At 36.0% G+C, this 24028-nt stretch overlaps 1 protein-coding gene across 3 annotated transcripts; it reads left to right on the forward strand.

Annotated features, from left to right (window-relative positions):
- Positions 1-3974: 3974 nt before the first annotated feature.
- LOC104880486 (uncharacterized protein At4g18490) lies at positions 3975-13288 on the forward strand. 3 transcript variants are annotated; one of them, XM_019222456.2, is made up of 17 exons: positions 3975-4117; positions 4354-4413; positions 5813-5876; positions 6287-6413; positions 6786-6968; positions 7109-7900; positions 8252-8437; positions 8509-8631; positions 8795-8935; positions 11156-11350; positions 11455-11638; positions 11783-11850; positions 11940-11979; positions 12112-12276; positions 12585-12695; positions 12791-12875; positions 13040-13288. In XM_019222456.2, exons 2-16 carry the CDS (start codon positions 4402-4404, stop codon positions 12845-12847), a joined length of 2448 nt encoding a protein of 815 aa, XP_019078001.1. In that variant the 5' UTR covers positions 3975-4117; positions 4354-4401; the 3' UTR covers positions 12848-12875; positions 13040-13288. The 3 variants fall into 3 exon arrangements, with proteins under 3 accessions (XP_019078001.1, XP_019078004.1, XP_019078003.1); XM_019222458.1 differs by lacking the exons at positions 3975-4117; positions 4354-4413 and adding an exon at positions 6087-6192; XM_019222459.2 differs by lacking the exons at positions 4354-4413; positions 5813-5876 and having other exon boundaries at positions 3976-4117.
- Positions 13289-24028: the final 10740 nt, after the last annotated feature.

Below are 24028 nucleotides of genomic sequence, written 5' to 3' on the forward strand. Positions count from 1 at the left end.
CATCCTCCCCTCCTTAACAAAAGTTTAGTCCTCTAAACTTAACATACATGAGACTTGAAATAAAAGAGGATTCTTTTCTCTTATCTCTTCTTTTAATTCCTAGGTGACCTCTCAAACACTAAAATTGATTCACTAAACCTTTATCAATTTGACAATAATATAACATAGTATCATTTCCATCACACACCACATAGGCATAAAACCCTTAACAACCATTCCTAAGCAAGGAACTAACCCATAAAACCAAGATTATACACAATGGTCTAGTCACATGCTTTCCCTCAAAACTAAACTCATGTTAGCTAGGAAAGTGGATAGTCACCCTTTTACCAAAATAATTAATAAAGACATAGAAGGAAACTAACCAATCCATCTTTAAAATCACATCAAAATCCTAAAGGTCAAGAAGTGATAAGTCAACTAACATTTCCATATAACTAGTCCTCATAAGACAACCTCTAAACATTATATTATCCATAATAGAATGTCCCATAGGAATAGCAACAATCAAATCAAAGTTTAGGCTACCAACAAGCATACGTACCCAACAAACCAACAAAAGATATTGAAACAAATAGTGTGTTGAGTTTAGGTCAATCAAGGCTCTAATAATAAAGTGTAAATTCGAATAGTACCTATTGCCACATCAGAAGTGACTTGACCATCTTGATGAGTCATAGCAAACATCCGCCCTTAGACTTTGGGTTTCTGTTTATCCTCTTTATTATCCTCCTTAGGTTTCCCAATTATAAACTTCTTATTTTCTAGACAATCCTGAATCATATGTCTATGCTTCCTACAACTAAAGCAAGCTCTAGACTCTTTATAACAAGACTTACCCTAATGTTTCTTACCACAAATAGAACAAGTCACAACTAAATTTTGCACTATTTCCTTTTTATTCTGACTCTCAGTTGAAACAAGCCTTTTTGGTGCTTGGTTATCATGAGCACTATCACTCCTACTCCTTTTCCTTTGTTGCTCTTTGTATTGTTGAGGCTCCTTATTATCCATTTCCACTATAAGGGCTTTATCTACAACCTCTGAATAGACATTAAGCTTCAAAATAAATATTTTGTTCTTCAGATAGGGCTTCAATCCATCTTGAAACTTTAATGTTTTTTCCTCCTCTATAGCAATCAATTGTAGAACAAAACATGACAACTCCGTAAATTTAGTCTCATACTGAGCCACCGTCATATCCGCTTATTCCAAACGAACAAACTCTCCTACTTTTTATCGTCTAACATTGTTGGGGAAGTACTTTTTGTAAAATGTCTCTTTAAACTGTCTTCAAATTATAGGTCCTTGATCCTCTAAAAGCCTTTTGATCATACGCAACCAATGATCTACTTCTTTATCTAGCATAAATGTTGTATAAGAGGCTTTTTGCTTCTTAGAGCAATCTATAACATCAAAGAATTTCTCTATCTTAAGAATCTAAGCTTTTTGTTTTCGTTGAGTCTGAAGTACCAGAAAAGTAAGGAGGACCTAACTTCTTAAAGTTATCAAATGAGCTACCCTTAGAAGATGAGGGTTGTCCAAGAGCTTGAGCCTCAATAGCTCTAGCCTGACGCTCGACCAAACCAACTAAAGTCTCAAGATACCTATAAATCCCTTCTGCATTCATGGAAAGCAAACCCTCAAGTGGAAGAGGTACATCATTATTAGCCTGATTGTTTTGGGAAGATGTTAGTCTTCTTGGTGGCATGTTGTCCTATAAAGAATTAAGTGTAACTAAATTAGTCACTAAGAAACCAATTAGACAATTTAGATTCATAAGGAAGAATATGAGTTTATATAAGATGAAACTGAAACTTAAACTAATGCATCATTCATTTATCCCCGAAGTAAACTAAAACAAGTTCCAAACAAGATCATAACATAATGCTCTGATACCACTTTGTCACGCCCCAAAACCTACTCCATGGACATCACGATCATTTCACACCTCAAGCCCGAAGACTCAAAGTGAAAACAATACAAACATTCATCTTGTAACTGGAAATTGTCAATTACCAAATTCATGTTCAGAGTAGTAAAATAAATAAATTCTATAATCCTCAATTCTCAACTTTTAAAATTAACACATCAATTAAAATGTTATTGTCCAAATAACTCCAAACTCAAATAATTCTAAGAGGAATTGAATGTTAACGTCTAAACAATGTCCATAATAAAGTTTGAACCAAAATTCTAATAAAGAAAAAAATTCCCCAACCTAGCCATCACTCCTTACTCAAACTGAGAGTATCTGAAAAATTATCAACGAAAGGGCATGAACTCAAAGCCCAATAAGGAACATTAATACAGTTTCATGGATCATATAGTTTCAATCATACTTACAAATAAAAGATTTAATGTAAAATCATTTTCATAAAAATGTTTGAGTACAAATATGCTAATAAATTTTAAAGTGTTTAATCAAACATTTCATATATATCAAAATCATTTTATATCCATTTCAAATCAATTACATTTAAGTTGTTTTCACTATGATTATCAAATAACAAATGATGCCCAATTAGGTGGGATTTCACAAATGAGTGACTAATTTCAAATTTGTTCTATTTAAGGTGAACAAAACCAAATGTCAACAACTATAACCCGTTGACTAGGGTCATTGAAACTAAAGTCAAACACTTCATTAATTCAAACTAACAAAACAAAATGCCATATCTCCAAAATTTTCATTTTTCATAAACAAAGAAAATATTCAAACATATTTTTCATACAAAACATATATTTGATCCATGCATAGAAATAAAAATAACATTTTTATACATTTCAAAATACAATATAAAAAGAAAATTATTTCCTTTTACAAAATTTACATTAATTTCCCTTACCTTGAAAAAGTACTCAAAATATTAAAGAATTTAGCTTTAAAAATTTACTCCTCATCTAACATAATATCATACACAACATTTATTATAGATTATTTATATAGAGACATAAATTTGACAATCCTAACAATATTTTATATAGTTCCCAGTAGTTCTAATTAATTTCCTATGTTAACATTATTAGAGATAATATTATTTTCAACTTCCTAAACAATAATAAATTATTTTAATAAGTTTCCAAATTTTTATAAAATTCATATTCCTCCCTAATTTTATCTTATTTATTTATTTATTTATATACTTAAATTAAATTAAATCTTATACAAAACTATTATTATTATTATTATTATTATTATTAATCCTAATTTTCTCTCTTACTTAACAAACTACCGTGTACTTTTAACAACTCCACCAACTCCACTCATTATTCCACTGCCACTCTACCACTCTTTTGGCTCTCATGGTTACATTTTTTTTTTTCACTCAACAGTCTCATATTAGTTCTTATTTTCTTCTTCTTCATTTTTTTTTAAATTGTCGCCCCAACGTACCATCATAAATTCCAAAATCTAGAAACCCTACAATTCTTGTTGTTATTATTATTATTTTCTTTTTCCAATCTAAAGCCTCCAATTTATTTATTTATTTTCTAAATCTAAAAATTTCTCTTCTTCCACTAATTTTTCATTTATTTATTTTCTATTCAATTGAAATTTTCCTATTTTCATCAATAAATTAATCTGCATTAATAAATTTCCAATCTTTCTAAAAAAAAAAATTAAATAAACAAACCCTAATTTAGATTTAAATATCTAAATTATTCAAATATAATTAATGAATATAAAATGCTAATCTGATGATCAAAATCTTATTTGAAAAGTTGATCTTCAAGTCCTAAACCTTCAAATCTTTAACCCTATATTTTTTGATCTTTCTAATCTTTGTATAAAAAGGTTTTTTAAATAAAGAAGATAGGGAAAAATCTAATTTATACCTAAAGCTTTTAAAAGCCAAAAGACTTTTCTACTTTTATTAGATTAATTAATTTTTAAATTATGATTTTACCCGTAAATTGGATGTGGGTTAATACCATGCCTGTTAACATCAAGTTACCAACGTGGCAGCATTATACGAGTGTAACATTAAAAATTGGAAGCCCTACCTGTCCAAGTAGCTACCCCCAATTCAGCTCCCGCCTCTCTAAAGTTCAAAACTATAAAAATCGGGGGCATTCGAACACAGATCACGCAGTGACACCATTGCAGGAACAGGTCTGAGATTCATTTCATTCTTCAGTTTCCTCTCTCTCTCTCTCTATATCAAATTTAGGTCCTGTGGTTGTTAACCAGGTGGCTTTGTTTATGTATGAAAATTTTGTTGACAACTGAAATTGTTTCTGTTTCTTTTGTGTACGATTATTTTTAAAGATTAGTTTCTGTTGAATTGAATTTCGGATTTGATTTCTGATCTTGATTTTACCAGCTAATCTCTTTGATTCCAATGGCAGATCAGCTTACTTCAGATTGCTTTGTAAAGTCTAGGCTGCTGATCTTTAATGGTTGTTTTGGTATGAAAATTGAGCATTATGTTGCCGTTTTGTTAGATTTCATCACTTACATTTTTTTTTTTGGTTAATTCACTTTCATATTTCATTTTTGATTCATTTTACTAGCTAGAACAGTTATTTTTAATTTTTTATTTTATTTTAAAAATAGGAAATTTCACAAATTCTGTAGATCAGTTGACTTCAGTTTGGCACTGTTGGTAGGATTCACTTGATCTTGTTTTCTTTGAAGTGTATAGTTTCCAAGACTTCCCTAATTATTGAAAGAAGTATTATCATTTTATTTTGTTCATTGCTTTGCCTTGAGTGCCATTGGTGGTTATTCGTAATCATGTGAGATTTGAAACATTTTTGGTACAATTTCTTTGTCATTAATTGGATCCTGTAGATGATGCTCTTTTCTTTCTTCTTCTTCTTCTTTTTTTTTTTTTTTTTTTTTTTCTGTAGTCTGATTTGGAGTCTAAATTTCTCTCATTTAGCATTCTCTTTGTCAAGAAATCAACTACTTCTTGTATTGACTTCATGTTGATAATTTATAATTTTCAGCTTATTCTTCATGTAATGCTTAAGCTTTTCAGTTTTTTATTGTTTTAATTTTTTTATTATATTATTATTTGAGACTTTTTGAGAGTTCTTCTGACTGGGATTTCAAGCTTTTCTTTTTGTGGAATGAACTTCTCTTACACTTTGTGCTCTATTACAATGACATGACATGCCTTATTTCTGCTCTATTGCAATGAGGAAATTGAAGCCAATGTGAACCTCATGTTTTAATGGCTGCATTGTGTCTCTATAGTTTGTCTTTATAGGTCCCCATACTAATTGAGTGAAGGAGCATTTCTCCTTGGAGATCTGAAATTTCTCTTCTTTCTCATCTTTACTATTCTTAGTTCTTTATTTTTCATCTTGGAGAACGAGGGTTGGGTTCTTGAATTGCATCAATGGAGTCTAGACAAACATTCTGCTGTGCCAGCAGAAATTTTAATGTTTCTAAAGATAAAAATAAACTCACACAAAGGTACATGAAGCTAAGAGAGAACTTGAGCCCCCTCCTAATATCTACATCCTAAACCTTGAGTCATCCTTTATTAGGTGTCTTGTACTCTTGCATCTCTATTTACTACATAGAGTTTTTAAAAGCTCATCTCAATTTCACAACTTTGTCTCCTCATCACCTAAAATATTATGAAGGTATACTTAAACATGTTTTCTTATTCTATATTCTTTACAAAATGAATATGTACTAAATAGGAATTTGAGATATTTTCCAACACATTCTAAATGCAAATCCAAACTGACTTAATTGAGTTAATAGCTAAAACGTCTTATGATCTACATGGAGTTGCATCTAACCAACTTCTAGTTGTTTGTGGAGACTAAGCATATGAACTTATCTACACAGATGGCAGAATCAAAAAAGGAGGCTCCTTCATCTGCTGATCCAAAACAGAAAACTCCATTGCTAGGTATTCCTTTCATTTCTCTTAAGTTAAGTATATATTAAGGATTTCCAAATAAATGTTTTACAGTCCCTTGGTATCTTCCATGATCCCTTCCCAAACCAAACATGAATCTTTCAATTCATTTGGCTCTCATTCTCAATTACTTATGGGAAATTCCCATATATTTTTGTTTTGACCGTAATGAGCTGTACTCTCTTCTTTGTTCATATTCAGAGGACTCTTCAGACCAAACATGTGTAAAAACTCCAAAGTGGCTTGGTGTATGAGGATCTGTTCAGCCAACCTACACTTTTTGTTGCTATTTAGGCCTTTGGATGTAGTAATGATTTTGCGTTAAAATTCTCTAGATCTAGTTGTTCCCAAATTTAAGTGAATCATGTAATGAGTGAGATTATATATTCCACTTGTAACAGATGAGGGAATAGGAAAGGAATTTCTCAGCTCCTGGAAATCAATGGCTGTGGCAGGAGATGACACTATGGACTTCAACTTTGAGACAGGGGCCAAAGGCAAGACGACAGCATTTAACTTCAGTAAAATGTAAGTTCTGCTAAAACCTTGGGTTGTTGCAATTTTTTCTCCAATTTAATATCTCATCTGAAAAACCTAGTGAATTTTGTTAAAAGAAGGAACACATATCAGGTTCCGTTTAGTCAAATTCTGAGTATTTATTGCATAAACTGCTTGAATTTTCTTTGCTAGTTTTTTTGTCTCCTCACTTTTTCACTTCTGGACTTCATACACTATTGTGCTCTTCCTCAGTGTATGTGGCGAACAATAAATTTTATGACTTGTGAAGACCAATCTGATATGTGTCTGGGACATAATCATGCTCATTCTCCAGTTCATTGAATGTATCACTCATATAAGTGCGTCACTGCCAGGGTACTCATAACACAATACTTTATGTAGGGATATGGACTTCAATCTTGATGGTGATTTTGGCAAGATATCATCCTTCAAAGTAGATATGTCAGACCTTGATTTCTCACCCAAAAAGACTGGGAAATCCAAGGAACGATCTGGAGAAGATTCTGTCAACAGAAATCATCAAGGAAAGCAAGACAATTTTGCATTCTCTTTTGATTTTAATGAGTGAGTGCATGAAAATCTTGTGGGAACTTTTGAAGTTCTTTATTGCTTTTATGGCATATATATGACATTTCAAAATTAATAATAGCAGGATAAGTTAGTGTTTTATCTTTGAATATCATAATTTTTGTTCTTGGTTTCAGCTTGGATACTTTCAATTTTGAACCAAGCTTAACAAAAGCAGAAAAAAAATCTAGCAAAGGAGTTTCTGCAGATAAAAGTGTGTGTCAAGACAGCAGAAACCCCCTGGCTGAAGATATTAGTGCATTTGACGATGGCATAGCCATGAAACTTCCTGCATGTGAGATGGCTACAACTTTAAAGGCAGACACTTTGGTAGGTGGTCTTGGGAATCTTGATTCCATAAATGATAATGGCTCTTCAGAAACTGCAAATTTTGAAAATCAATCTTTGTCAAACGAGGCAAGAACTTCTATGGAGAAAAAAGTAATGATCACTGCAGAAGAAAGTGACAAACAAAGTCAACCATCAGCGAAGGCAATTTCTGCAGATCCATATGATCATCGGAGAATCCAGGACATACCTGTTGAGTCTGTATCCAAGAATGAAACTCATGGTACTGTTTCAGAATTGCAGACAAAATTTTTTTCCCTGGACCCAAAAGTAAATAACATATCAGGTGGAGAGCAAAATGTTAATACCAAAATGATAGCTGAATCAAGATCTAATCATGAATGCTCACAGTTTGACAATTCACCTCCACTGCATATCACCACATCACAGAGCAATGACACTGAAAGGAACAAAATGGGCTGTGGTGATCACGTTCCAGCAGAAAATATAGATGGCACCCAACCAGAAAAATGTGATTTAGATCTTGAAGATATTCTCTTGAGGAAGGCTTTGCATGTTACCAAGGCCGATAGTGAAAACAAGAATTCAACCTCAGAGCTTACCTTGACTCCATTGAGCAGGTCAACAATCTATAAACTTTTAGCTTAATTGTCACTCATTATCACCCTTGTTCTGTTGATTTAATTCTTGAGATTATATTTGGAATGTAGTATTAGGAGAAAAATTAATTTTGATTATATATCCTTTAAATTGCCTTTGACTGATGACTGAAGTCAGCGAACATATGTTCCTGTAGCTGTAATCATGGTTATGGATACAGATCTTGGTCTCACCTTTGTTTTTTTTGTTGCCATCTGATAATGAAAGAGAATTTATGTTCAGTGATTCATTAACTGTGTTGAGGGAAACTGTTATAAAGGGCATGACTTATGAATTCCAATATCAGTTGTTCAGTTGTTTATTTGATGCAGTGGACACATGATGGACAAATTAATACCCTTGAAAGAGAAGGCAACTGGAGCCATTCGGTCAAAGTATTTCAGGAGAACAGAAGAAACATCTCAGTTGCATCAGGCATTGTCAACTCAGACAAAAGTTCTCTCACTTGGAAGCAAAAGGATTGATGGCGTACATTTGATTCCTGCAGATGAAGAAAGGTAGCTTATGCGTTTGATAACAATTGCCACTGTTAGTGTTCAAATGACACTGTCCCATTTATCTTCAACAGGGAGGATACAACAATTGGGGGCAAATTGGTTGGTCGTTCAAGTTCACAAACCACAGAATTAGCAAAAGGTGAACCTGTTTTTCTGGGAAGTGAAAAGAATGTCCAAGATGTTAATCCTATCAAGTGAGTCATCTCCATGGAATTTCTATTCTATGCTAGGATTTTACATGTTGACTTCTTGTTAAACTTATTTTCACCCTGGAAATAGGACTGCATCACTGAAGTTACAAGCAATACAAGAAGTGTTGTGTTACTCAAATGACATTTCCTGTGTAATCTTCAACAGGGATGACCTTGATGCTGTTAGAACCCAAAGCAGGATCAGCAAACTAGTAAGTACTTCAAGGCCATGCGTTCAGGAAGTAGCAAAAGGTGAAACTGTTTTGCTGGGAAGTGCAAGGAGTGTTAAAGATCTTAATACTTTCAGGTGAGGCATCTAGTATGGTTTGGATTTCTGGTGTACTTCTTCGTTTGAGAAACAGATATAGGTCATTGGAGTCTAGAAACAACACTTTTGAGTGTGATTTTGCATGGCTTTCAACTCCAGAAGTGGAATCTCAACACTTCTGGGTGAGGCGTCTCTAGCAGGATCTGTCATTTTGTGCCTAGGGTTTTAAACTTTGGCTTTGTGTATTAACCACACCATTAATGCCTCAAACATGAAATGTCTGTGTTGAAGGCACTATTTTAGATTTTTTGGGTTTAAATTTCAGTCTCCAGAAGTAGAACCTATTCATTTGTATCTGTGGAAGTTTCAAGAATTTTAAAGCCATGCATGTACTTAATTAATGTGGAAAGCATATTTCACTACATTTATATAAACTTGTGATGCTGATTATATATATATATCAGAAACTGAATAGATCTTTTTTATTAATTAAAAAAATAAGAAGAATGAGACATCCTTCCACAATGTACAAGCTTAAATTAAGACAAGGGAATAGATTCATTTACTAGGAACAGAAGAAGTTACAAAAAGTGAAGCAACATTTGAACAACAATTAAGTAGACTCAAGGAGGCACATAATGTCCAACAAAAGATACCAATTGCTTTGCTCTTCTTTTAGCCAACCCATTTGCCCCCTGATTAGCCAAGCAAGGAACCCATCGAATGTAGCATCCCAACTTTGTAAAGTTATCGAATATTTGGTGCAACTACCTATCAAGGCTCCATGAACCTCTTTCCTTTTTAGCCACCTATGAGATAACAACTGCAGAATCCCCCTCCACCACAAAGTTGGACTAGTCCAAAGCTTTTGCTTGCACAAGGCCTTTCAAAAACTCTACAACCTCAGCCTCAATAGCAAAACTATCATCTGCAGGGTTAGCATATGCTTTAATTACTAAACCTCAACGATCTCTAATCACTCCACCAATCCCAAGTTGCCCTCGGCTGCCCAAAGAACATCCATCAATGTTCAATTTAACCATTCCTTCACTTGGTGCTGACCATACTTGAGAGGTTGACTAGCATAAAAGGTGCCAATCTAGCAGAGTATAAACTCAATTGGGTGCCTGTGAAGGTCTTGCTAGTATTAGCCCAAAGGGAGGATGAAGAGTAAGATAGGTCCCAAATCACATCCTCTGTTCTTAGTATCATAAAAATCCTCGCATTTCTTTCCCATCATATCGACCAAATCAAACTAAGATTCCCCAAAGAACCTTTCCTTTTGCACGATTCCTAAAGTCTTTGAAGAAAATAATCATCATATTGACCACCAAATAGTCTATTTCTTAAGAAACTGAAATTCCTGTGAGGCTGAATAGTGATCCTGATAATTTTCTTAAGAAATAGAATATTCAGTTTCTTTGAGGAAAATGATTTCTCTACTCTCTTTATATCTTTTACTTTTTATTTTTTAAAAAGTTAACTGAAAGAGAGTCAATTGGCAACAATCAAGTGGTGTGGTTTAGTCTACAGGTCCTTTTTTGTTTTTTTGTTTTTTTTTTTTTTGTAAATTTATAAGTAGGATACATTGCTTGGGGATGACAATAGACATTATCATGATGTTGAAAGGGACACACATATGGATGCACGGTTGGCCTTTTTGTTTCTCAACAATTTTCCCGTTGGTAAAGTTCCATCACCCTTTTCTGTTACTACAATGTATGTTAATCATAAGAAAGAAAAAAGAAGATTTTGACTTGATCAATGGATTGTGAGCTTTCATGGGAGATCATTCATTGGGTGTACTTTGAGTCTGAGCCAAGCCTGCTCTACTGGATTTGATTATTCATTTTTGTTAAAACTGTGTGGCCTTCCATCTAGTACACAAGAATTTTTCTGTTTTTGTTTTGATTTTCATAGAGATTTACTGTCATTGGGGATAGATTCAGTTTTTAATTTTTTTATTTTTTTAATTTTTTTTAATTTTTTTCTGTAGTATACTCCAGTTACTTTTCAATGTTGTGAACAAATAAATCTCACTAAGGTGTTCAGCTACCGCATCCATTTCCCAATTTATTTTGACACCTCTTTTCTTCTTATTGCATGTCCTCATTTCAGAACTTCAAATTAATCCATGTTTCCTCTTGTAGTTATAATTTTCCTTATATTCAAATTAAATAAGTTCTTTCAGTCATTCAATATGCTAAAAATAATCATTGTTCAAATCTCATAATATCAAGCTGTCTGAGATTCTTGCAGCCTTCAGGTTGATCCTTCCAGCTCAATTAAGCAGATAGCTAAATCTAGTACCCATAAATGTGTGAATCCAAAACCTGTGGTTCTAAGCATGGGACCCATTAAAAACTTGAAGACAATTTCTGTTGAAGGAAACAAGCTTTCAGGAGTTAAAGACCTTAGTAGAACACCCAAACCATCAAGTTTGAAGATTTCAAGGTTTGATGTGAATTTAACCCCTTTTATTTATTGTTGAATGTATTGCTATATGTGGAGATTTTGGGACTCAATTTTGTAATGACTCAATTTTTGCCTTAGTATAGGGCTACAGGAGCGAGCAATATTCTGTCAAATTCTACATTTGGGAAGGAAATCAAATCATTGAGAAAATCAGAACAAAACATGGAATTACAAGGAAAGACTGCATCCAAGATGGTGCCTTCTGTTGACACTCTGAAGAAAACACCACCAACCTCATCCTCATCTTTGAAGCGGAAAACTTTAGAGGTGCCTTTTTCTTTCCTTCTGCTTTCTTTCTTTATTTTTATTTTTATTTTATTTGTTGTTATTTTTTACTTTTTGGATTTAATTCATAAAGAATTCCCTCAATATTTTAAAGCTAACTCGTATTCTTAACAAGCTATTCCGCAGGCATCAAATGCAAATGTCACTACCTTAAATCCACTTAAACGCCTATCTGAATCACCTAGAGAAATCAGGTCCTATCATACTGTTTATTTATGTGGTCTAATTCATTTTTCTGGATCGTTCCTTTAAATAATGCATGACTTTTTCTTGAAATTTCCAGAAATTTCAAGGAAGCTTCAGAAGTAGTTTTTAAAGAACAGGTAACCTATTGCAGAAGCATGTCAGCTTGTTATTTATCATGGCTGCTAAAATTTTTATAAAAACAGAGAGGTGAAAGCTTATGTCAGTTATTATTATTATTTTTTATTTTTTGCTTTGGTTCCTGTACATAGGTTTGCAATCAAGAGAAACTTGTAGATATGAATACCAAGAATGTTCTGACCTCTGTGCTTGATACTCCTCGGGAGGTGAACATGTCTGAACTAGAAATACCTTTGGCAATGGAAAATGATCTAAATGTTGAAAAGGCTGAAGCATATACAAAGGATCTTGAAGATGTAAGTAAACTACAGGTTTCACTTGATTATATATTTACTATTAATTGAAGTACATATTCTCTTCTCCTCAAAGCTGATCAAACCATGACAAATACACGAGTCCAAAAAATGTCTCAAGTGTCTTAAAAATTGTCTACCTGAAAGCTGTCTGGTAGAGTGATCAGAATGTTTAAAGGAGCAGTTGTTAACTTGCAATTGAAAAATATTATTGCATGGCATCATGTTTATCATTTAGTTTATTCATAAAATCCCAGTATATGATACAGACAATCTAAGTACTATGGGAAGGCTGCTATTGTTTAATGCAGATTTGCAACATGCTGAAAAAGAAACATGAGGAGGCCAAGGAAATATTGGTTCGTGCAATTGTGAACAACAATAACCTGCTGATGGTTAACCATCCCGTCTATGAAGAGAAGATATCCTTCCAATTATCTTTGCTGTTATATGCTATTCTTCCTCTTTTAACTTTATTGTGATGTAGAACAATTGCATGTTCCTTCACAAGTAAAACATTCGTACAATTCAGAAATTTGCTGCCCGAATCATGTCTAAGGAGCTTCAAGTGTGATCTGCTCAAGAACAGTTGTCAAACAATGGTAAACAGCACACTCCCTCCCTCCCCTCCATATATCTATAGAACATTTATGTATTTGTGTATGAGATATATGAGTTTTTGCACTATGTTTTCATAACAAATGATTGATTTTAAATTTACAATCTGTTTGGTTCACTTGGATATGTTTCTTGCTGTTAATTTCAGGGACTTGCTATGTGTTCTTCATGGTACCACAGTGGATTCAGCTTGGGCTATTGGCACCACATGTAACTGTAATAGCAGAATTACTAAAAGAAACCTAGTGAAAAGGTTAATAAAAGATGACCTGCAAGCCAAATCTGAGCCTGCATCTGGTCTAGAACCCAATATACCACAAAGGAGCCATATAAAATGCTATGCAGTGATATATGAAAATAAGTTTTCTAATAAGATGACAATTTCTGATTCCTTTTAGGTGGGCTTTTGACAGGGATATATGAATGTGGATTAGACAAATGAGCCGGTCCAGTAAGACACTAGGATTTTTCTATTTGATTTGAACTGCATACCCTTGTATAGAATAAGACCTTTGATTTGATTGTGAAGAGGTGGTTGAGGCATTCATGAAGCACTGAAGACAGCTATGCTGGCCCGCTAGTCTTTGCTAAGCAGATTCTTCCTAAGATCAGTATAGAAAATATTATAGACGACACAGAAGTTAACTGGAAAGGGTGGGGCTTGTTTAGAAGCTATAAAGTGAAGAAAACTGAGCTAGGATGTTAGTTAACAGTAATGGGGCAAATTTTAATAGGGGTTAGGAATGGTCCGGAATAAGCCATAAGAGTTGTGGCTGTCAGATCCCCCTACCATAAGGGAGAAATTTTAGAGGGCTTCTCCATTATAAAGCCACCTTTCAGCTTTCTCGCATATCATACGTATATTGCCAAAGCTGTGACGAGGCAAATCACTTGTTGTATAGGAATCGGGGGTTTCATTGAATCATAGGGTCTTAGGTCTCCTTTTTACTGACTAATTAGTTTAAGGGGCACCACAAATATTGATTTAAACTGGTTGGTATTTGTTTTTATTATCTGAAAACCAGTCATTAAGAGTATGACAAGAACAAACAGACAACATAACTAGACAAACACTAGATTGTGCAAATTCAGGTCCGCCTTCCACCCACTTTCATTAAGAAATGTAGATCGAAGCACTTTTTAACCTATATAAACCAAAACCCGAAGCTTCAAACTCCACAAGCAACTAATTTTTCAAAACATCACAGGCTAAATGGCTAGCTTGAAATTTAGTGTGTGCTTGATCCTGGTCTTGCTTTCATATTCACGGCACGAATCCCGATCTACTCCACCGATTGAGGAGAGGAACAACTCAACCGGACCATCCCAATCATTGGTTAAAGGTACCGAGGAAGTACTGAACTCAGGGTTTGGAAATAAAGGCACAAACAAAACCTGGTATAAGCCTGCTCGCACGAGTCCTGGAGGACCCGACCCTCAGCACCACTCCAAAAATCAGTAGCAAGGAACTCTTGGCAGAGGTGGTTGTGATGTTTTGGCAAATGGAAGTGATTTGTGGTATATTATTATGGCCTTGCCTTTCGTGAATGCTTGTATTACCGATGCTAACTCTGTTAGAAGTTATGAATGTCGAATATGGTAATGCTACTTATTTAAGAATGCTTGTGGTGCTGAAGTTTTATTGCCATTTATTTTTTATACTTCCGAGCATATTAAGAATTGACTATCGCTTTCATGCTTAAGTTTAGTGCATGAAAAGAAACATTTGGTTAGCATCAAACACTTAATTTATAGTTATAGACAATTAGCCCATCATAGTTATCGATAACAGATTCGTAGTGCCCTACCAGAAGTGACTATTGATAACATAAAGAACTCAGAACACAGGATCTTCCCTCGCCTTTGACTTCACTTTTCCTAGAAAAGAAAAAATTATGTGGGCGGCTTCCTAAAGTCATTTTACATATAAAATTTATCAAAGCCGTTGATCAGGATCAACAAGATTCTCGAGTAAATCACTAATCATGGATAAAACATTGAGATAGCTAAGGGCGGCATTGATAATTATGAGCAAATGAGACACACCAGTGACACCACCACACAACGCCCTATGCACATATAAAGCATACAAGAGAAGCATTTTTCTTTGTTTTATGCGTGGAGCACCATCAACATGAAAACAAAATCACTTCCAGGTACTGCCAACTTAGATTAATATTATATGGAGAAGCAGCCAACTTAGATTAATAAAGGCAAATTATCTTTTGCACTTTTTAACTGTTAAGCATAAGCATTTTAATGAGAACCTTTTTCATGATTCACCGGTTGAAGGCCAAGTGGGATGTACGAATCCACTAGAAGGTTCTGGCCACTGTGGACTGATGGAGCATTTCTTTTATCTTTAACTTAACTATCCCATAGTTCCCAAGGTTTTGCATGGTTGGGGTCTCTACCCGTTTTATATGTGATCTTCAGAAGATATAAATAGAATAAGGCATGCTACAATTATACTTCTGATCACACAATATTAAGAGCTCGCTATCAATATTGGGCTTAGCTTGATCAGTTTGACCTTAATTAATGACAGGATTGCATGCCCAGCAAACTTGGCTTGCCTGGAAAATGCTCATTATCTCTCCTTTTGTTTTTGTTTTTTGCTTTTTTACTTTGCAATGCTCTCCTTCTCCCTCTTCGGACATGATGAGGACTACTACAAATGAAACAACCCATGGTTTTGGATGTTTGTTGCCTCAACTTAGTGGTTTTCTCCACTTGTTATGGTGTTGCATTGAACTTCTTCAAATTCTTCTAACCCGACTTCTTAAAAGATTTCCCTTTGCCTTAGGTTTCTTTGTTACCTTTGACTTGTGTTTTTATTGATGGAGGTGGCACAACTATCTTGTAGTCCACCAAATAGTTTGCTAGAGTCATTGCAACATGAAGGTCGCACACTCCTTGCCTTTTGCAATTTAGTTTGGACTCATCCCTGTAACCCAAACATAAGGTTAAACAATCTGTCTTCCTTAAATACATTTTTGATATGCAATATCGAGGAATTGAACTCCTTGACATACCCTTACATAGAACTAGTGTGCCTTAGTCTTTTCAAGGATTCTTGAGCCAACCATGTGGTATTGGTGGGTAGGAATTAATCTTTCAATTCCTTCTTAAGAGTCTCCCAGGTGATGATCTAGGGCCTTCTTGACTTAGTATTATCCTTGGCTTTGGTTCGTCATAATAGCTTTGTATTACTAGTAAGGTACATATTGGTGATAGTGACCATCTCTGTCTTGAGGATTTGAGCAGCTTTAAACTATTGTTCCATATCCCATAAGAAGTTCTCCAACTCCTTGGCATTTCGGTTGCCATTTAAGCCCTTCGGTTCTAGGACACAAACTTTGGAAGGGGCTTTCAAACTCGATGGAGTTCCTTGCAGCATTACGTTCTTGAGAATTGCTATGTCTTCCTTAAAAGATTACCATGAAGTCATCTAGCAAGGCTTTGACGTCTACTTTCAAACTTGCCACGTTGTCCTCAATGAATTTGTCGTGGAACTCCTACAAATTCCGTTGTACCAAGATTTCTTCCTTGCTGTGGTTTGCCTATAGGGACATAGTGCCCTTATCACCTTACCACTCTCCTAACAATTCTTCCAATCGTGAAATCCTTTCTCTTAGGGGTTTCGTAACACTTCTCCCAAACATTCCCTTGTTGGACTTTGATACCAACTATCACGGGCACAAAATTTCCATGCAATTTTTCACGTCCATATGTGCTTAAAAGCCCTCTAAGCTAGCCTACTCTAACCCACATGAGATGACAACAAAAAATAACCCTCAAGACACATGAGATTACAAGGCTCAAGTCCCAACTTGTATTTTATTTCCTCCTTGAATAATAATACAAGGCATAACTTAGCAAGACCCTCATAATAAATCTAGTGAGTTTATGCTTCTGCTTCTCCTCTCTCTTTACTAAGAGGCTCTCCATTTTTTTTTTTTATATGTGTGGCACCACTTACTCCCTATTTGACTAAGAGTAAACAATCCTAGTTCTATTCAAACTACAATTACAATAAAAAATTGAACTTTACTCAAACTCAAATTGCAATCCCATTTTGAATTTGACTCTAAGCTTTCAAATGACTTCGACCCATTCCTCATCCATTTGAAACTCCTTATGTCGCTGCCTCTTGCCTCTATCGATGTACCAACCCTTTAAGTCTTTGATTTGTTGTGCAACTCCTCTTTCTTGGGTTTGCCCTAATGCTAAGATGTCTTAAGACAACTTGTTGCATGCATCTCTATGTAGTTCATGTGCATGGCAAGCCCTCTCTTGGCTTGAACATCTAGATCACGTCCATGCTAAGACAACATGCTTCTACATCTATCTTATTGCTACTATGACACCATATCATGGTTGAGCCCTCTTCTGGTGCAGCAACGAGTCTTGATGTTGTGCTCAAGACTCTTTATCTCCACAAAAAAGGCATTGCCCCTTTGTACCAAGCATTAGGCATCCCAAACAGTTGGCTTCATTGTTTTTACATTGCTATACCTCATCTAAGTCCATCTTGATACTACAAGCAGCTATGGCATTAGGCTCATGGCTCACCAAATCGCCTCATTGCATAAGACATTACGCTCTTGAGCAGTTCATACCATCTAGTGGCTTAAGCTCATGACGCATAATCATTTATATCATCCATAGCCTTGAGCAGTTCATAGCATCTAGAAGATTGAGCTCACGGGATCTTGTGTCGTTCATATCATCCACAACTCGAAGTTGTTCATAGCAACTAGAGCCCTGAGCTCACGTCCTTGAGTAGCTCATGTTATCCATAGTTGTGAGTTGTTTATAGCATCTAGAGCCTTGAGCTCATGACCTGGAGTCATTCATTTTGCCACGACCCTGACCTGTTCATAATATCTAGAGCCCTGTTCTTACTACCTAGAGCCATTCATTTCATCCATAGCCCTGAGCTATTCATAGCATATAGAGCCCTAAGCTCACGACTCGAAGTTGTTCATGTTAACCACAGTCTTGAGCAATTCATTGCATCTATAGCTCTGAGCTCACCACCCAGAGTTATTGATGTCATCCACAACCTTGTGCCATTCATAGCATCTAGTGGCTTGAGGTCATGATGTAGAATCGTTCATATCATCAACAACCTTGAATGGTTCATAATATCTAGTGTCTTAAGCTCATAGGATCCTAAGTTGTTTATATCATCCACAACTATAGCTATTCATAGCATCCCAGACCCTAAGCAAACGACCCGGAGTAACTCATGTCATCCACAACCCTTAGTTGTTCATAACATTTAGAGAATTGAGCTCACAACCTTGAGTCATTAATGTTATCCATAACCTTGAGCTGTTCATAGAAGCTACAACCTTGAGCTCATAACCTAGAGTCTTTCATGTCATCGATAACATTGAGTTGTGCATAACATCTAGAGTCCTAGGCTCATGACCCAAAGTCTTTCATATCCCAAAGTCTTTCATGTCATTGACAACCCTGAGTTGTGCATACAATCTAGAGCCATGAGTTCATGACCTAGAGTCTTTCATGTCAACCACAATCCTAATTTGTTCATAGTAACTAAAGGTATGAGCTAATAACCCGAAGTCGTTCATGCCATCCCCAACCCTGAGTTGTTCATATCATGTAGCCTAAAGCTCACAACCTAGAGTCGTTCATGTTAAGCACAACTCTAAGTTGTGCATAGCATCTAGAGACTTGATCTCATAGGATCCCGAGTCATTCATATCATGCACAACTCTGAGTTGTTTATAGCTTTTAGAACCTTGAGATTAGGATTTAAAGCCTTTCATGTCCACAACTACCCTGAGTTGTTCATAGTATTTAGAGCCCTAGGCTCAAAACTTGGAGTCATTCATGTCATCCTTAGCCTTGAGTTGTTCATAGCATCAAGAGCCCCTAGCTCATGACCCAAAGTCGTTCATGTTAGCCACAACCTTGAGTAGTTCATAGCATTTAGAGCCTTGAGCTCACAACCCGAAGCCCACGACCTGGAGTTGTTGATGCCATCCATAGCCCTGAGCCATTCATAGCATCTAGAGGCTTGATGTCATGACGTACAATCATTCATATCATCAACAACCCTGAGCGGTTCATAGTATCTAATATCCTGCACTCATGGGACCTCGAGTCATTCATATGATCCATAACTATAGCTGTAAATAGAATTCAGAGCCCTGATCTCACGACCTAGAGTAGCTCATGTCATCCATAACCCTATGTTGTTCATAACATCTAGGGACCTGAGCTCACGACCTAGAGTCATTCATGTCATCCACAACCTTTAGCTATTCATAACATCTAGAGCCCTCAACTCACGAGCTGAAGTTTTTTCAAATAATCGATAGCCTTTAACTGTGCAGAGCATTTAGAGCCATGAGCTCGCCACCCAGAGTCTTTCATGTCAACCACAACCCTAAGTTGTTCATAGAATCTAGTGGCCTAAGCTCATGACCCGGATTCATTCATGTCATCTATAACCCAAAGTTGTTCATAGCTTCTAAAGGCTTGAGCTCATAACCTTGAATCATTCGTATCATTTACAACCTTGAGCGATTCATAACATCTAAAGCCTTGAACTTATAGGATGCAGAGTTATTCATGTCATCCATAACTTTGACTTGTTCATAGCATCTAAAGCACTGATGCCACGACCCAAATTCATTCATGTTATTCGCATCCCTCAACTATTCATAACATCTAGAACCTTGAGCTCACAACCTAGAGTCTTTCATGTCATCGATATCCCTGAGCTATGCATAGCATCTAGATCTTTGAGTTCATGGCTTGAAGTCTTTCATGTCATCAACAACACTGACCTATGCATAACATCTAGATGCTTGAGCTCATGACTCGGAGTCTTTTATGTCAACCACAACCCTAAGTTGTTCATAGCATCTAAAGCCTTGAGCTCACAACCTAGAGTCATTCATGTCAACCACAACCTTGATCTATTCATAGTATCTAGAGCCTTGAGCTAATGACTCAGAGTCTTTCATGTCAGCCATAGCCCTAAGCAATTTATAGTATTTAAAGGCATGAGCTCATGACCTGAAGTCATTCATATGGTCCACAACCCTAAGATGTTCATAACATTAAGAGGTTTGAGCTCATGACCTAGAGTCTTTCATGTCAACCAAAGTAAGCAGTTTATAGTATTTAGAGGCCTGAGCTCATGACCTAGAGTCATTCATGTCATCCACAACCCTGAGATGTTCAGAACATCAAAAGGCTTGAGCTTATGACCAAGAGTAATTTATGTCAACCATAGCTTAGAGCTTTTCATAACATCTAGAGCCTTGAGCTCACAACTTGAAGTTGTTCATGTCATTCGCAGCCCTCAGCTGTTCATAGCCCCAACCGACATATTGCTAGTCCCTTAGCAATGAAGGAGTGAAAAATAAAAATAAACATTACTATAATTTACAACCTCATGCTGATAAAAAAAAAAAATTCTCAAATGGCATGATGATCTAACTCTCACATGGAACATTAAAGAAATAAAACTCAAACTTCAACAAGAGTTATCAAATAACTTGTCTAATCACAATTCTTAAAGAGAAGGCATTATGCAAATTTAAGCTTTAAAATCATTTCCACTTCCAAAGGATCAAACCTTACTCTTCCACAAAAATCTAAGTGTTATTTATTAGCTTCCGAATATAGTATGTTGAACTAATCTCTCCCCCCAACCTAGTTCTTTTTCAAAGCTTAGCAAACTAATCAACCTCCAATAGGCTAAGAACGCACCTCTTTTTTCACAATTTTTTTTCATTGTAGGAGTACAAGGCTTAAAGGTATTCTTTTTTAAATTGTCCATGTAACGGGGGTTCATCGATGACTCCCAACCAATTAAGGTTTAGGGCATCAAGCTTTAAGGATCTTTCAACCACTAACTCCTCGGATTTTACCCCGGACTTTTGAGAATGAATTTTAAATACCCAAGCACCTACAGTATGTTAAACTCCACCTATTCACCCTTGTAACGAGCATTGAGGTCGGTGACTCCCAACCAATGAAGGCTTAGGGCACCAGGTTTTAAAGATTTTCACCATATACCCCTCAGACCTTGCTCGGGTTTCAAGGCAAGCAAACATTTTTTCTTTCTTTCTTTTTTTCTCTTCAAAGACTCATTGGCCTTTTATAAGGTGTCCCAACACTATTAAATGAGGTCAAAGGTACCAAGTCTAAAATTTTCCTAAGTCAAGAGGGAAATAGTTTTTCATCTTATACTCGGAACCTATTGTGCACAGTGTGTGGATAGCTTAAAGTGGAAGAACTAAGGTTGACTTCAATAGAAGTTTCAACAATTCATCAACTTTAATAAGCATAATACAAAATCTAAGTCAAGTAAAAAGACAAAAATTCAATTTCTCCCATTTCATTTTGAAATTTTTTCCTTAATAACCATGGAGAGTAGAGAAAAAAAACTTAAAAAATTTAAAATTAAGCAAAAAACAACTAAATTACCAAAATAACTTAGCATTATTAACAATACTTACTTCCTCAACTCTCCCCCCAACCAAGCTGAACATTGTCCTCAATGTGACAAAAGCGATTGAAAAATAGGGAGGAAGTGGTACCTCTTGAGTGACATGGAGTCTGAGTCATATAGGAGAAACTGATTACTACTCAAAAAGTGCTATTTGATAGCCTATAATTAATCCTTTTAAACACTTTTGAGTAGTAGTTTAGGCCTTTTAACTCAATTGGCATGTTAAGGATCCTTTAAAGCAAATTTGATCACTTTGTGTAAGTTTTGGTGTTTTTGATAGTATATTGATCACCGAAGCAAGTCAAGAATGAGGAGAGCTATGAGGAATCTTGGGCAAAGCTTAGAATTCATTTGCCAAGAGTGAATTCGGATTGCAAGGAGAAAAAGCAAAGAGAATCTGCCATAAAGCATATTCTTGATGACAGTCGTAGCAGCCACTTTTGGAGCACTTTCTGAAGTCCAAATGATGCATGCTATATACCATTTCAAATCTCAGGAAGTCAACAATCCAATGCTTCAAACGGTGCGCGATTCGGAGTTGAAACGAAGAAGTTGCAGCCATTACAAGTCAATCACTCTAAAGTGTTGCGGAATCAGCCTTTTGTTGCGAGAATTTCGCAGCACTTTTGTACAGTAAGGTGTTTCTCCTTCTGACGATTCACGAACCATGCCGCGAGAAGGGAGCTGGGAACCTCAAGGTGGAAGCCAACTTCGCAGCCTTGTGAAGATAGCTCGGTGTTGCGAAATAATTTCGCAGCCCTCTTGGGTGTCTGCGAAATCTCGCAGACACCATTTTTCTCCTGCGAAATGGCTCCTGAAGCCTCCCGAAGCTTGCTACCGACATTGGGAGATATTTTCCATTAGATTTTTGTTGTCTAAATCCCAAAATACTCCTTGTAAACCACCAATTACATGATTCCTTAGTTTTTAAGTTAGTAAAAAGACTAAATATCTTTGTAACAATTAGTTTTATATTATGTTGATATATATACCTCTCGGGAGCCTGTTCTCGAAGAGGAGTTCTTTCTGAAAACGTTTGGGTAAGCAAGTAAAGGTTTTTTCTTTCTTCTGCCTTACCTTCTCACTTTGTATTTTCATTTTATTTCTAAGTTATGAATTCTCTGAGGAGTTTTCCCCAGAGAATGAGTAACTAAACCTCCAATTCCTTGGAGCTAAGGTTGTCGGGGAAGGTTCCAAGTGCAAGAATGCAAAGCTCTGTGGTTTTAGCTAGTAATGAAGAGGAAGTGAAATCCTTTAGTGATTTCAATGTTTTTAGTTAACTTAAAACACCTTGGAGTCACCTGGGCCAACACTTGGTAAGGCAAGTGATTTCCAACCATGGAAATGCACTAGTTTACCCCTTGCGAGCCTCTGGGAGGTGACTTCAAGGTAGGATTTTCTGGAATTACCAACACTTGGTAAGCTTTTGGACTCCTAGGAGACATCCATTAGTTATCTCTTGCGAGTTTGTGAAGGGAAGTCCAAGGTTAAAGATCACCTTGAATGGTAAGTGCTCGTGAGAGGCATGAACCATTGCAAGTTGCATCAGTGAGAGAATTAAAGTGAAATCTAATTGAAGGAGTCTCTGTACATCACCGGTTAGAGAATTGACTATATGTTGAATCTCTAATGCGAGGAAATGAACCATCTGACCGGAGCTATGTCTTTTGCATGAGGAACCACCCCAGTGAACCTAAATCTCCAAGGAATGTTTTTCTTCCTAAATTATTCCAAACTTCTGTTAAGTTAGTTAGTTTAAGTCTCAACCTTTACCAATCAAAGTTTGTGTTTTATTTCTTAAGCTAACCGTGAAATGAAACAAGACCAATTCACTTGGAATTGGTATCCTTGATTGCTTGTTAATCATTCCCAGTGAACGATCCTAGAGCCACTATACTATAGTAGCTTTGTATTTGCTACCCTAGTGTATGGTGTTATAGGTATAAATTTTGTTGATCACTCCCTCATCCAAGGAGCACCAACTGGACATGAATCAGTTGAGACACCAATTGGGCACGAATCAGAAACCACATGTTTCAAAGAAAGCATAAGAGTTAGTGAGTAGAGGAAATAGAAAAATGCCAAGTTTAAACAAAAATGATGTCTATATATGATGTATCATCAGTAATACATCCAATCCCAGAATGTAAGACATCAAAACATGAAATTATCTATACTAATATAATATGTAAAGACAAAAATTAAAGAGATGATCAAGTAATGGTAAGGTCATGTGGAGCTGATGCGTCTGTGGTGGCCTCTTGAATGGGTTGGATAAGGATTTTGAACCCTGTTATGGTAATCTCCTTAGGTGACATAGTCTCCTCAACTGGAGCTCTCAGCTGGTAGCTATGGGATTTGATGGTTTAAGGAGGTCAGTAATGGAATGAGAGGCTTAGTGTGTGTGATCCCAGGGTGCGCGGGGCTCTCCTCTTCATATGCATGGTCGCAGGGCTCTGTTGGCATTTTAGCCACTTCCCTTGGCTTTGCAAGGTGTTTTTGCAAACCTTCCTCCATTTTGCAAGTCAATTTTGCAATTTGAAGGCCATTTCAATGCTTGGAGGTGATTTTGCAGCCATTTCGCAGCTTGGAGATGATTTCGCAGCCATTTCGCAACTGCAAAATGAGTGTACG

This window comes from Vitis vinifera, chromosome 10 (genome assembly GCF_030704535.1).
Source record: "Vitis vinifera cultivar Pinot Noir 40024 chromosome 10, ASM3070453v1".
Classification (NCBI taxonomy): Eukaryota; Viridiplantae; Streptophyta; class Magnoliopsida; order Vitales; family Vitaceae; genus Vitis; species Vitis vinifera.

Excerpts from the sequence above, each read along its gene's own strand:
- LOC104880486 (XM_019222456.2), top strand. Across the intron at positions 8,438-8,508 it reads ATTCCTGCAGATGAAGAAAG|GGAGGATACAACAATTGGGG; the intron begins GTAGCTTATGCG and ends TATCTTCAACAG. Across the intron at positions 11,351-11,454 it reads TCAAGTTTGAAGATTTCAAG|GGCTACAGGAGCGAGCAATA; the intron begins GTTTGATGTGAA and ends GCCTTAGTATAG.